The following is a 14,884-nucleotide window of genomic DNA, read 5'->3' as shown; positions in this document are numbered from 1 at the left end:
GGGACTCATGAACAACCATCACAAAACAGAAAAACAGTCGTGGATCATCCAGGTAACAGCACACAGTATTAAGAACCAACTTTTGAATGGGGTTCCTTTAATAATTTCGGCTACTTTTTTGTCTTTTGGGCTAAATGTAAACATCTTTTATGTAAAATACCTTACTCAGGACAGTACTAAATAAAAAAAAAACAGGCATTTTGTATGATCTCTCTTATTTTGTTAAAATTCTACAAGGGGTTCACTTACCTTCAAGTGGCACTGTATACACACACACACACATTATTGGTATTACCAGAAATGTTACAAATAAAGAATACAGCTGAAATGAAATTAAATAAAATATAGAACGGAAATTGAAAAAATTATAAAATTAGAAATGGCCTAGCAACTAACTGAAATAAGTTTAATTTGAAGGGCTAAAATAAACTATAAATAAATAAAAACTAAAACTGAATTAAAAAGGACTTAAACATAAATAGTGTATCTACAATATAAAAAAATGATAATAAAAATAAAAACATAAAATTACAAAAAATTGTAATACATTTAAAATAAAAACTTAAAATATAAAAACAAAAACCTAATTCAAAACTTTTACAAAAAACTAATGGTATATAAATAATCCTAAAATAACACTAAGTAACACTTAGTAGTAACGTTTTGTGCTATTGGAAGCAGGCTTACTGTAATGACTTAATAGTACAGTTGGGCTCAAGCAGGAGATCTCGCAGCAGAATGCAGGACTCAGGACCCAGGCTGTTAAACTGGAGACTGTAAACACACAGTGAGAAACACACACACACACGTGTACCATTAGTTTGTCAATTTCCCGGGGAAAAATCAATAACTAATGAGGTAATTGTACTTAGAAGTATTTATTACTGACTGCATTCTGCAAGGAAAACAATTGCTAGCAAGTCACCATTTTATCCATAATAAAAAGTTACATGTTAAAGGTCCATTAAGACCACAATATCAAGACAAACCAGTTTTTAGTTACTGTAACTTTCACTCAATAAGATGCATTACATAACAAACGTTTTTGTCATTCCTAAAACATGATTATTAAATCAAATACATGATTAATATTACTTAATATTAATACATTAATAAAAGTAATTATTCTAGTACTTTTACTGTGCATCTAACAAAAAAAAAAGCAAAATACTAATATTGTAAAATAATATTTTTATTTAAAATAGCAGTCTAGTTAAGTATTTTTTCAGCAACCTTTACTCCAGTCTTTAGTATCACATGATTCTTCAGAAATCATGCTCATTTGCTGCTCAAGAAAGATTTCTTATTATTATCATTGTTGAAAACAATTGCGCTGCTTAATATTTTTTTGGAAACTGTAATACATTTTCTTTTTTAGAATTCTTCAATTTTTATAGAAACTTTTAATCTTTCGGAACATTCTAAATAATGTCTTTACTGTCATTTTTTATCAATTTAATGCACTCTTACTGAATAAAAGTATTAATTAATAAAAATAAAAATAAATACTGACCAAATTTTTGAATAGTGGTGTTTTTTTTTTTTTAAGTTCACCCATACATTACTTGTTTTCAAAAGCAAAACTGAAAAAAAAAAAGTTTGGCTGGTCAGGCTAGTCTGTTCCCTGGTTTAGGGCACTTTTCATCAGGTCATATTAAGAGAACCAGCTAAGACCAGAAACTCTATCTTAGGCTGATTTAAGCAGGTGAGGTCTGGATGGGGAGCAAAGTAATCATTTTTAATTAATTATACAACTGAAACTAATAAAGAAATATATATTCTAACTATTTCTTTTTAAACAGCAAACTGCTAGTTGATGAGCCCTGTTGTGCACTAACTTGCTGTATTTCAGACTTGTATTAAAGATCAGTCTGCTTCAGAGGTTGCCAATTTTATGAACCTAACTATATGATTCAAGCATGCAAAACACAGACTAGTTTTCTCTATAGTAAGAACACGTCTCACTTGAGGTTGCTAGTGTGATGGAAGGCTGGCCAAAGCATCTGCAGTAACTCTGGAGTGATGTGGCAGGAGGAGAGGTTGAGCTCATTCAGGTGGAAGCTTGAGCTTGTGCAGCTCAGAACCATGCTCAGAACGAAGCACTTGTGTGGCGTCATGCGCACATTCGACAAGTTGATGGTCTTGATGGACTGTAGGACTTCAGCTGTGAGTCGAGGGTTCTGGAACTCATACAGCAGGACCAGAAGATCCATGAGCTCCTCCGGAGGCTGCTTCTTCTGACTCTCCTTGATCAGGTGTTTCCTCAGCGCACGGGTGATCTGGGAAACCGTGTGACTCTTGATGCTGCATCCAAGCTGGTCTAACAGCCTCCGGTTCCCGTAATGAAGAAGTCCACCCATGAAGATAGGGTAGAGTTCAAACGCTCTTGTGTAGGTTTCCTCCTGTGGCTGTGGACCATGCACTCCCAGCAGACTTTGTTCCAGCTGGTCCAAAACATCTTCATTGAAGCTGTCCTCCGAACGAAACATTTCTGCCGTCATGGTGTTTGCAATACGCCCTTTGCCGAGGCTGCTGACTTGCTCAAAGAGTTTCGGGAACAACTTAAGTAAATTGAAAACGGCAAAGATTCGGAAAGGTATGATTTTAGAGAGGATGCTCAGGAGGCTTGTGATGTCCTCACTGGCTTGTCCCAAAGTCTCCGAAACTTCCTTAGTCAACTTCTCCAGGACGCTTTTGTTCTCGCCAAGAACAACATAAAGAGCTGCTAGATATTCCTGCATAGCGGGAACAGCAAACACGTAGCGCCTTCCACCAGATTCAGGTTCTCTACCTTGATCATTGCGAGGAACCAGAAAGAAGTCAAGCACATCTGTGCGAAACACAGCCAGTTGCTGGAGCTCTTCATCCGTTTTAGTCTTTCCGCCAACCCACTGCTCCAGCTCTTCAGCGGAGAACGACGTCCGCTTGTGGGTGATGCCGTCAAAAGCTAGTTTACCAACAGTACGGACCACATAGAGCATTAATGAGTTCTGTTGCTCTTGTGATGAGACGTTTCCATCCACAGTTATCACTTCTCCTCCAAAGTTGAGCCTCATGAACCTGGTGTAGATGCCAGTGAGAGTTCGTATTGGTGACTTTGTATCAGAAAAATGCAATAAATGAAGAGTGGCACATGTAAGCCAGCAGTAAGATGGTAAGAAGCAGGCGGTTGCTAGCTGACTCTCCCGCTGTAGATTTAGGTAAAGCATCTCTATGAGCGTCTCGGCTGCCTTGCTCGGTTTGCCTTCATTCTGTTGCAAGAGCCTGCTGGTGAAGTAGGCACTCTGGCGATCAGGATCATTGAAGCCACAGATTTGTACATAACGATTTATGTATTTTTTAGGAACTCTGTCCACAGCAGATAGTCTCGTGGTAACCAAAATGCTGGCCTGTAAGAAAAGCAACAGGTCTTAGCAGCTATTAATTATTTATTAGCTATTAATTACAATAAACTTTCATCTTAAGGTGGGGGTCAATGAAAAGTAATTGTCCCCATGTGCTAAGTTCTTAGAAATGTATTCTTTGAATACATGTTGGTTTTATATCGTTTAGAAAGACTTTAAGTGTAGTTGACTCTGAAATGTAATGCAGTGTAACCAAGTATAAAGCAATTCATTAATATATTATTTAATATCATTTTAATGCTAATAATAATTAAACAGTTTTAAATGTGTGCACATCTTAATCATTTTACAAAGAGTTTAAAAATATTTTTAAGATAAATTTTTTTTATATATAATTCATGAATTCATAAATATGAAAATCCTGCTTTGTCATAAAAGTCTCAAATGACCCTGATACACAGGCTCTTTATGATATAATTTACTTTTATGTTTTTATTTTTTTATTTTGTATGTTGGTAGCACCACATGACTTTGAACAGTCTTTGACAAAGTTTTTTTTTTCAAATTTTCACAAACAAAATCTCAAAATGTTGACGCTAAATTCACAAATGTGAATAAAAATGTGCATCACAGATCAGGTGTATTGACGTTACTGCATTTATGAAGTGCATTTAAATGTGTTTTTAATAAATGAATAGATCTGAACAAAAATGAGTGTCATGTCATTAATCAAGGCACTGCAATTTACGTCACAAAACCACCACCAATTTAATCTGGATCACAACATCATTCAATATGCCAGGTCACAGAGTAAAAAGCTCCAAAGATCTGAGCCTCATACCTCAGGTAGCAGGTATTTCCTAAGCAGATTAACAACAACAGCCTCTGATGGGAGAGCCTCATTGGGATCGCTGCATAACTCTGTGGAACCGATGCGAAAATCCAGCTTCATCTTCTCCATTCCGTTGAAGATGAAAAGGACATCCTTAGCCTTGTCATTATCTCCACTAAGATAAGGTGTTTTGCGAAGGTGCATGTATTTCTTGCCCACAAGGTCTCGAAGGGATGTCGGCTTGGATAAATGGGAGAGATCCTCACAGGAGAAGGGCAACACAAGTTTGAACTGGGAGAAAACCGATCCAGCACACCAATCCAGCATCAGTTTACGGACGACAGTACTTTTCCCTGTGCCGACAGCCCCATACAGCAAAACATTTAGTCCTCGTGCCTTGTTTCTATTACTGTTAGCATCAAAGAGCTGCTCAGCCGTGAGAGAGGGACGTGTAGATATGCCTGTCTTTTCTTTGAAGGGATTAAGACCTCTGTCTTCATCTGGATGATGCTCTAAAATAAGTGGCTCCACATGCATAGTTTCGGTAGAAAAGTAGCCACCGAATTGCCTCTCCTCTCGAGGAAGGTGACTGAACCATAATGTCAGCTTCTGTTTGTGGATCTCAATGGGATCTGGGGATTAATTATAACACAATCATGAAAGACACTGCTAATTTACGAGCTGAATTTGTATGAATTTGCGGGAACTTCATCTCATAAATCACTAACGTGGAGTAATTTGCCATCGAAATGTAAATGATTAATACACAAACTCACCTGTGATGGGTTCACAGGTACAAAAGAACCTGGGGTTGGATTCAGAGATGGAATAGCACATAGATGTTCTAAGTTCTCTCCATGTATTTTTATAAGAGCTTGTTGTCTTGCTGATGAGACAAAACACAAGTAACATCAAAACATATTCACTGAAAACACACGAAACTGAGAACATTATACTTACGTTGGAAATGAGAAGTGATGGCGATTTACGCTACCACAGATGCCAACTGATCGGAGGTTTAAGTTAAAGGCTGAAATAAACAATTGTTATTTCTTTAATTATCCAAACCAAAAAACTAATTTTCAGAATTATTTTACAAAGAAATTATTCAGCAAAGACAAAAAAATTAAGCAAAGAATCACAGCTTCCATAGAAATATAAAGCTGCCCAACTGTTTCCAACATTGCTAATAATAGGAAACGTTTCTTTGGCACCAAATCAGCATATTAAAATGATTTCTGAAGGATCATGTGACTCTGAAGACTTAAGTAATGACTGCTGAAAATTCAGCTTTGCCACCACAGGAATAAATTACATTTGAAAATGTATCACAATAGGAAGTTATTTCAAATTGTAACAATATTTTATAATATTACTGTCCGTACTGAATTTTTGATATAACAAATGTAGCCTTGGTGAGCATAAGAGACTTATGATGGACTTATGACCACAAATAAATAAAAATAAACCTAACATTTGATTAATGGTGATTTTAAGTATTTTAAGGCTATCAAAAACCTACTTTTCCGAAGAGCCCTGGTGTGAAATTTGCAGCAGACATCTCTTGGCGACCCTTGGACTCTCCATCTTAACACTTCTGTTCCAGACGGCCTCCCAAATCGCCACATTTCGACTTTAAAATAACCCTTAAAGGATTATATGTTTTGTCATAGAGACTTAAAAGGTTAAACAGGTCTGGAAATTGTGTAGAACAGGTAAACAAATGCTACTATCAACACAGCAACGTAAATGTACCTGGCAAAATCAAGTCAAACCTTGTAAGGTCCCTCCTCTGGCTTTGTGTTTCAATGACACATGACACTTAGGCTACACAGTTACATGATACACAAGTTCATTTAACAACACACCCAAAGTGTTCATTTTGGTAATGTCCATTATCTAAAGAAACTGCATGATGCATCACTAAGTGTGACCAATGAGAAATTTAAGATAGCTCCTAATTCAAATCCAGACAGGAAGAATACATATATTTAGTTAAGAATTTATTTAAGATTATGTTAATATAACTAAATTTAAATAAAGTTAAGATTTATTGGTGTCCGTCACAAGCTTAAAGAAAGCTGTAAACACAACTGTAGCTCTTTAAACCTATTTACAACTGTAGGTTTTCTCTTTTAAAACCCTCTGGGCTTCTTCGCCCGAAAACGGGCGAAAACTTGAACGTTTTGAAATGTTTAATTTTTTTGCTTCATCTGATGGGTATGAAACTTGGTGACTTTTGTTGTATTACCTATATGAACACACAAAAAAATCAAGGAGATGATTCTGATATGTTAAAGGGTCATAAAAAAAAAAGTCACACTTAGCTTCCTCCCGCCCGAAAACGGGCGACATAGGAAATGAATGGGAAATACGAAAAAATAGGAAAACTCAGAGAAACTTTTGGTGGTACAAGCTACAGATCAGCAACTGTGCTGAAAAAAAGTGTACAGCAATGAAGGGGTGACACTCTAGAACATCAAGAGTGCAAATAAGACCCCCCCCCCCCACACACACACACACCCACGCACACAAACACACACACACATACACAGATAAACTGGCGACTGCAACAGCAAATTTGTAGAATATTCCGCATAAAATCAATAAATGAAAAAAAAAACTTGCTCAAATGCACACACACACACACACACACACACACACACACACACACACACACACACACACAGAGAGAGAGAGAGAGAGAGAGAGAGAGAGAGAGAGAGAGAGAGAGAGAGAGAGAGAGAAGAGAGGGAAAGAGAGGGAAAGAGAGAGACTGGTAAGACTGCAACAGCAAATTTTGAGAATATGCAAAAATAAATAAATAAATAAAAAAATACAAAAAGAGACTCTCGCTCAAATGCAACACACACACACACACACACGCACACACACACATTCACTCACACATACACACACACACACATTGTGTTCCCTTTCTAACCAAATGCTATAGTTTGATTGTAATCATAATGCAAAACCTGATACTTATCTAAACATTTTTGTTAAGAAAATAAAGTAATCATCTTTTAGAATATCTAAATGTATATCTAAATAAAAAAAACGAATAAGATAGAGAAATCATGTCTAAAACAACAAAAGGAATCAAATAGCCTTTCTACATAGGATATATAGGAAGCTATAGACAGCCTACAGGCTGGTACAGGACATTACACAAAAGTGGCTATTTTTTAAAGCCACTAGATGAAGTTCTTCTCCTGGAACATTTTTTTTTTTAGGCTGGCACTCTATTTTGATGTGAAATGCTGCATTTATTGAATTTTCTTTTAAAAATAAATATAAAATAAAAAATGATTTATTAATTCTAATGGAAAAAATACCTCATAAAAATTATATAATTAATGCAAAGTATCATAAAAAAATCTAAAAATTCTAAATAATAATCAGAAAACATTATAGAACAAAAATATATTTGATTGGTTATCCTGGGAAAAAGTAAAGTACAATTTTAAGGCTTCGCCCGTTTTCGGGCGGGAGGAAGCTAAGTGTGACCCATTTACGAAGAAGCCCAGAGGGTTAAAATAAAACCACTACTGTTTTCCGGTATTTTGCTTTTCCGCGTACTGTGTTCAATCACGTCAACCATTTAGTAGTTAGTACAGCTGCCACTCTCTGTAAATAGTAGGCTACAGTAAATTCAAAACTCATTACAAGCATGTCATTTGTTTTGTTTTTCATCTGACTTGCATAGCCCTGCCTCACAGTTTTTTTTTTTTTTTATCCATATACAAATGCAATTTTTAAATTAATTTAACAGTTTGTTTATAAATGTGTGAACGTGCCCGACATGAATTCTCAAGCGCAAATGAAAGATTCCATATCGTTGTTTTGGAATTCGACGCAAACTCAGCTCTTATTTGCTTTCAGAAGGGTCATGACGTGCGTTTCATTTCAATATTTATAAACAACCGTTAGGTCACTGAATCAAAGCAACATAGCGACTCCTCTTATTCACGTGAGAACCCAGACGTAACGATTAAGATGCTGGTAATTGCTGTAGATCTTTACCTAATATAGAGGCTCTATATAAGGTGAATTCTTCATTGACTTTCTCAGGATTCTACCAGCGCTCTGTCACGCGGAACACAGCCGAGGAAAGCGTCCATTCTTCGGCAGAATGATGAGAGCGTACCGCTTCGTCTTCCTGATAAGTCAGTCGTAGTACCGCCCACTAGAGTTGTGACGTTCGCGAACGAACAGATTCTTTTGAACGGCTCATAAACATGAACGATGGGAGCCGAGTCGCGGCTGGAGGGGAGCCGTTCTTTCTGTCGTTCTTTTTTCCTATGCGTTTCACACAGATGCACACAAATGAGCTCCTCCGCGAGACAGAACAGTTATAGGGGGAGGGGCGCACCCAGCGCAGGCCAACCCTTTATAGCGTGATGATATTAGTTATTAGTTGTGCACGCATCCTTCACGTGACTACTCCAGTGGAAAAAAAACCCTGCATGCCTCTGTCATTGGGTAGGAGCGTTGAAAAAAAGCTGTTTTGCACAGACATTCATTGCAGCCCACTTTGTTATTGTTCATTGACTTGAAGTGGCTGATGTCCTATTTGCAAAGTTTACAGTAGTAGTAGTATGTAGACATTTCCATTTTATTTATTCTAATTTTATCTACTTTAAATATTTTTTGTTTTCTATCAAAATGTTATTGTGTGATAACAATGTTCTTGTGTGGAAGTGTTTGTAGTAAAAGCTGTTTTGCACAGAAATTCATTGCAGCTGGCTTTGTTTTTGATGTTTATTCGTGAGTAGGTATTGTATGAATAACATAAGTCAACGTAGCTTTACACACACACACTTTGTACTAAAGGTAAATCCAAAATAGTGATGTCACTGTCTAAGCAGAGGGATTTGTGCAACCCTATGGAATATAGTCCACACATGACAAATGAGGTAATAATCAATATTTCAGAATAATTCAAACTCAGATATTGGTGTGAGATATCTGAGTTTTAATTATTTGACTACAAATCTCACCTCATCATTCTTCCCAGTGATTATTTCCTAGAGTTGTGACGTTCGCGAACGAACCGATTCTTTTGAACGGCTCATAAACATGAACGATGGGAGCCGAGTCGCGGCTGGAGGGGAGCCTTTCTTTCTGTCGTTCTTTTTTCCTATGCGTATTTCACACAGATGCACACAAATGAGCTCCTCCGCGAGACAGAACAGTTATAGGGGGAGGGGCGCACCCAGCGCAGGCCAACCCTTTATAGCGTTATGTTATTAGTTATTAGTTGTGCATGTTCATTGCAGCCCACTTTGTTATTGTTCATTGACTTGAAGGGGCTGATGTCCTATTTGCAAAGTTTACAGTAGTAATAGTATGTAGTATGTAGACATTTCCATTTTATTTATTCTAATTTTATCTACTTTAAATATTTTTTGTTTTCTATCAAAATGTTCTTGTGTGATAACAATGTTCTTGTGTGAAAGTGTTTGTAGTAAAAGCTGTTTTGCACAGAAATTCATTGCAGCCGGCTTTGTTTTTGATGTTTATTTGAGTAGGTATTGTATGAATAACATAAGTCAACGTAGCTTTACACACACACACACACACACTTTGTACTAAAGGTAAATCCAAAATAGTGATGTCACTGTCTAAGCAGAGGGATTTGTGCAACCCTATGGAATATAGTCCACACATGACAAACGAGGTAATAATCAATATTTCAGAATAATTCAAACTCAGATATTGGTGTGTGATATCTGAGTTTTAATTATTTGACTACAAATCTCACCTCATTTTTCCTCCCAGTAATTATTTACAGGATAAACTGAGATGCCCCCAAGATGGCTTCTTAAAACTGACTAAATATTTAAAAAGAGCCAAAAGAGCCGTTCTTTTGAACGGCTCTTTGAAAGGAACGGATCGCGAAGATCCGGATCCCCTCAAAGAGCCATAAATCCCATCACTACCGCCCACATGCACAAATTTCACCTTTCAACCTTGCTCTTTTTTCCCAGTCCATTTCTTAAGAATTTTTATATTATATTGTTTTTTCTGTTATCTATTAATCCATAAGTATTTTATTATTGAAATGTATTTTATATGTTTTGTACGTACTGTTTTTTTTACTGTTTGTTTTGTACGTACTTTAATATTGGTTGTTTATTATTGCAATATATTTTTTTCTTTTATAAATAAACTTTGCTCTTCGTTTTTACGACGCTTTAGCGAAAGCCACTTGACTAAATAAAAGCCATAAAAAAGACATAGTGAAGTCTCATATGCTGATTAAGCACTGATGTATTTGCAGTGACTTTGTAAAGTTATCCTATCAGCAGATTTAAATCTACAAAAGGCAAGCTTTCTTCTGTGCTGATTGGGTTTTAAGTCTGAAACTGCCACCAGTTAATGGTGTATTCAGACAGCAAAATCATTTTGCATTTCACAATTTTATAGGCCCAACATTAATTTATTTTATAAAATTTTACTCAATGCCTGATACAAGCTGTTTTACTTTGCACTGCACTGATCAAAAGGACACACCTACAGTTTCCAGTTTCAAGTCCAACAATGGACCTGTGTGGTTCCTCGACGATGATGAATGCTTCAACCACTTATTCAAAATAGTTCTTAGAAAGGTTCTTTGATAAAGCATACAGGTAGGGCTGCTTTAGTTTCTTTTGCACATGCTATTCTTCAGGTTTAGTTCAGTGAGTCAGAATTAGTCAATGTGAAATGAAAAAAAAAACTTTTGTCTGAAAGGCACTGCATGGTGGCTTCATTGTTATTTATTGTAACGGGGAAATAGATTATAAAGCATTTTTTTTTATTATTGTTCTGTGTCTTCATATGAACCACTATGAATACTACACTCAAGAAGATTGTTTTGCAGTTGCAACTGCACTTCTGATTAATTTCATAATTTTATTTCTAAACACACTAGGGACGTTTAGCACTAAGACATGATTAAGCAATACACTGCTGTGCTAATGTACATATTATGAAAAATAAAAAAATAAAATATAAATAAATAAAATAAAGAAATGGACAATGACATCTGGTTATCTTAATCCAAAAAAAAAAAAAACAGCATGAAAATTATCAAAATGATAGTGTATACATTATAGTGTAGCCTGAAAACAGGCCACAGGAGCTGTAGACCATTCAAGGCTACCACTTAAATATTATCGGTCTGACTTTATTTTGTACCGAAGAACCAAGTAGGTGGCGAGTACAGGATGAGGAAGAAAATCCCCAGTCTGATGAGGTCCATGTAAAGCTTGGCATCTTCTACATCCAACAACTGTTGTAGCACTTCTTCAGGTCTTTGGAACTTGCAAACCCTTCCTGGACATTCAAGCTCAGTTCTGTTCATCCCATAGATGGACAAAATCAACTCCTCAAAACCATACCTATCAGAAACACATTCAAACAAACATAAAACTGTGATATTTGCATAGTAAATGTATATATTAAGATATAAATAGCATACCGGACATAGGACACGTTAAGAACTCCATTGTAGGTATTCTGGAATGGTATCAAAAAGTTCACGAAGAACCTCGAGAATAATAGGACTGGAATGGCTGTAACCGGACCAAAAAAAGGGCCACCTGTGAAGAAAGTTTTCAAGGCTGTCCTGACTAGATTTGATCTAATTATTGTTGTAAATGTTTTAGTCGCAGTCTGGAGCTCTTCTAAGCAAGATAATAGCTGTAACATGTACCTGAAGGGATGTGGAGGCAGCACCAACTAGGGCTACTAAAGCAGTACTGACTGGCAAAGCCAAAAACAGCAAGTAGCGGCTTGCTTCTGGAGGCTGTTCAGTCATCCAGTACACAATACTGCAGTACATGATGGGACAAAGGACCTGAGGAAGAGTGGACAAACCCATGACAATAATAAATATAGGATTTCTAGAAGTCCTGGGTTTTCTTTGTCTCAGATCCACTATACTAAACTTTAGACACTTTTCAAATATGCTTAGCTCATATCATGAATAAAATTGAGTCGGTAAGGCTTAGGCAGGCAGGCACCCACCTGGAATGGAATGTCAGCCATTGTCTTAGCCAGATAATAAGCCTTCAGGGTGTACCAGTAGTTTAGATGTTCCCTCAGAAACACAGCCATCTCTAATGCAACTGAAGCAAGACAGAAAATCTATGAATCCAAAAAACACTTTCACTTCCTCTGAATGAATGTAAGGCATGACTTTAGACCCAAATCTGTGTTACATGTGTTGATAGTAAAACTGTGAGTTCACTAACTTACAGGTAAGAACTGTAGGCATCAGCACTACAATCATGAGAAAGGGCATTGAGAAGAAGAGGAAACCAGGGTTGTTGAAGACTTTGGTGGCATCATTGCCAATGTTGAGGTACAACAGGCCTATCAGCACTCTGTGAAATTAGCCGCAGATGTGTCAAGACCTAGTGCAAAAAACAAGTGTATAAATAAATAAATATATATATATATATATATATATATATATACATACACACACTATATTAGATCAATCAAAATTCAGCAACAAATCTTTTTTGTCAGTTTTAGTGTTGCTTTAGTTACTCTGATTTATCTTCGCAAAACACAAAACTGAAATGAGGAAAGTTTAGGACTGACTGAGATACCAGATATCAGCTAAATGAAAAAACAGTGTACCTGGTCTCTGCATATTGTAATAAATGTTTCCTCGAAGAGAATGCACTGAGTCAGAGAGCTTGTTGCAAAAGTATGGCTCTCAACATGCCCTGAATCCTGTAAAAGCAAGTGTAGGAAAGCAAAATGAGTCATTAGGAAAAATGAAATAAATATAACAGATTATGTTAAAGCATGAGCCATCTGCCCCAGACAGCATCACTATTTAAAGCATGTGTCAGTGACACTGCATGTACTCTTATGCCAAGTACTGGCTTGTAATTATCTTTTATATAATCATGTCTTTGGCAATCGACTGTTATCAAGAGATCGAGAGGACAGTTACATCAGTTTTTTATTTTGAGCTGAAAGACACTTGGACACAGTGCATCAGTTGGTCTAGCAAACATCCTGACCACAATTCATGCACGTATGCATTTCAGATGTTATCCACAGCATCACTTACTTTGACACATTTTGCAGTGCATGGGGTTACAGTGGTTTTGTCGATACAGTTGCACTTTTGCTCCAAAGCACACATGCCACCCTGAACAGCCTTAAATAACACTGGGTTCAAGACCCCGTACTCTCCTGACGCTACTTCAATAACTAAACACAAAACAGAGGAGAAATGCATGATGCCTGATATATTGGTGCCAAATTGATTATTGATTTTTTTTTGTTGATTAGTTGTTGTTTTGTGTATATAGACAGTTTTTTTAATCCCATTAAAAACAGTAATAATGTAAAATCTTATTACAATTTAAAATATGTTCTATATTAATCTTAATATCAATTTTGAAAACATTTGCTGAATTTTTTTCCAGGATCATTTGATAAACAGAAAATGTTTTCAAAAACAGCATTTATTAGAAAAAGAAATGTTTTGCATTGAAGTAAACATTCTTTACTGTCACTTTTGATCAAATAAACCCATCCTTGATGAAAAACAGTATTAATTACTTTGAAAATAATTTACTGCCCCAATATATGAATATGTAAGTATTTACTGTATAAAACACAACTTACTGAAATCTGCAGGATTGTGGTATGTGGGACAGTGAAGACCTAGTCCTCTCAAATAAGGGATGAGGAATGGGACGCTTCCCTTGTATATGCACTGGCCTTGGCTTAAAATATGCAGCTGTGAAGGAGACCCAGAAGGAATCAAATGATGACTGAAATTACTTGAAGATTTCAAAAAAGATGTCCTTGTGCCTTCTTGAATAGTTTGGCACTGGGCTGGTGAATAGTGCAAATTATAGTTTGCCCTCCTTGTGCCAGAGACTTCATCAATGACACTACCTGGAAATAGGATGCACTATCCAAACCACTGAAATCAAAACGCAACAAAAATATACAGTATATTTTAATGCTACAAGTATCTAAATAATGCTGTTTTATTTGTGTCTAAATATGATAACATTATTACCAGGTGGGCTCATCAAAAAACATGACTGGGGGGTTGTTTACTAGTTCAAGGGCAATACTCTTACACTGCCCCCCAGAGAGAGAGACACAGTACGAGTGTGGGCACACTCATGCAGTCCCAAGGCTGCATTTCAGAATTTATTTTTTCTTTTCTGCATGCCAATATAAACACACAGAAAGGAGGTGAAATTTCAGAGGGAAACATATTTGGGGTAAGTCTGAATGAGGTGATGAGCTTTACCTACCGGCTCTTTTTTCACCTCTGTGTCTTCATTGAGCTTCAGGTTGGCTGATACCTAAAAAACATTTCAGAAATCATTCAGTTCAGTGTGTTCCTTGTTAGAAAGACGTTTTTTTCTGCATATGACTAAGCATTCAGAAGTGATTGTTATATGAGCATTAGCACCAAACCAGCAGTAGGGGGCACTACATTACTTTTGCTACACAACTCAAACCGCAGCCAAATTCGAATTCAAAAATGTTGTTCTCTCCAGTCACCATGTCAGATGTGATCTCGTTTAATTTCAACTACTTGTAGTGATGGCACAGGAAAAATGAAAGTCCTGTTGGCCAGTGAAGGATGTAGAATAGAAGAAACTTCAACACTGGTATGTTTTCACCAATAAATCAAATAACCGAAAAGAACCATCTGCTTCTTCAT

At 36.5% G+C, this 14,884-nt stretch overlaps 1 protein-coding gene and 1 pseudogene across 1 annotated transcript in view; both read right to left on the bottom strand.

Annotated features, from left to right (window-relative positions):
* LOC132122745 (NLR family member X1-like) overlaps positions 1 to 8,338 on the bottom strand; it is a 13,099-nt gene extending 4,761 nt beyond the window's left edge. The window contains exons 1-7 of the mRNA XM_059533113.1: positions 8,206 to 8,338; positions 5,699 to 5,822; positions 5,137 to 5,206; positions 4,953 to 5,062; positions 4,186 to 4,808; positions 1,966 to 3,389; positions 688 to 774 (exon numbers count right to left, since the gene is read on the bottom strand). Of these exons, the coding sequence (XP_059389096.1) occupies positions 688 to 774; positions 1,966 to 3,389; positions 4,186 to 4,808; positions 4,953 to 5,062; positions 5,137 to 5,206; positions 5,699 to 5,804 (2,420 nt within the window). The 5' untranslated portion in view covers positions 5,805 to 5,822; positions 8,206 to 8,338. The remainder of the gene's footprint in view (positions 1 to 687; positions 775 to 1,965; positions 3,390 to 4,185; positions 4,809 to 4,952; positions 5,063 to 5,136; positions 5,207 to 5,698; positions 5,823 to 8,205) is intronic.
* A 3,001-nt stretch (positions 8,339 to 11,339) lies between these two features.
* LOC132123056 (ATP-binding cassette sub-family G member 4-like) lies at positions 11,340 to 14,884 on the bottom strand (annotated as a pseudogene).

The sequence above is a fragment of the Carassius carassius genome, chromosome 41, assembly GCF_963082965.1.
Source record: "Carassius carassius chromosome 41, fCarCar2.1, whole genome shotgun sequence".
In the NCBI taxonomy this organism is placed as follows: Eukaryota; Metazoa; Chordata; class Actinopteri; order Cypriniformes; family Cyprinidae; genus Carassius; species Carassius carassius.
Note: the sequence above shows the minus strand (reverse complement) of the source record. Positions and strands in the feature narration are given on the sequence as shown.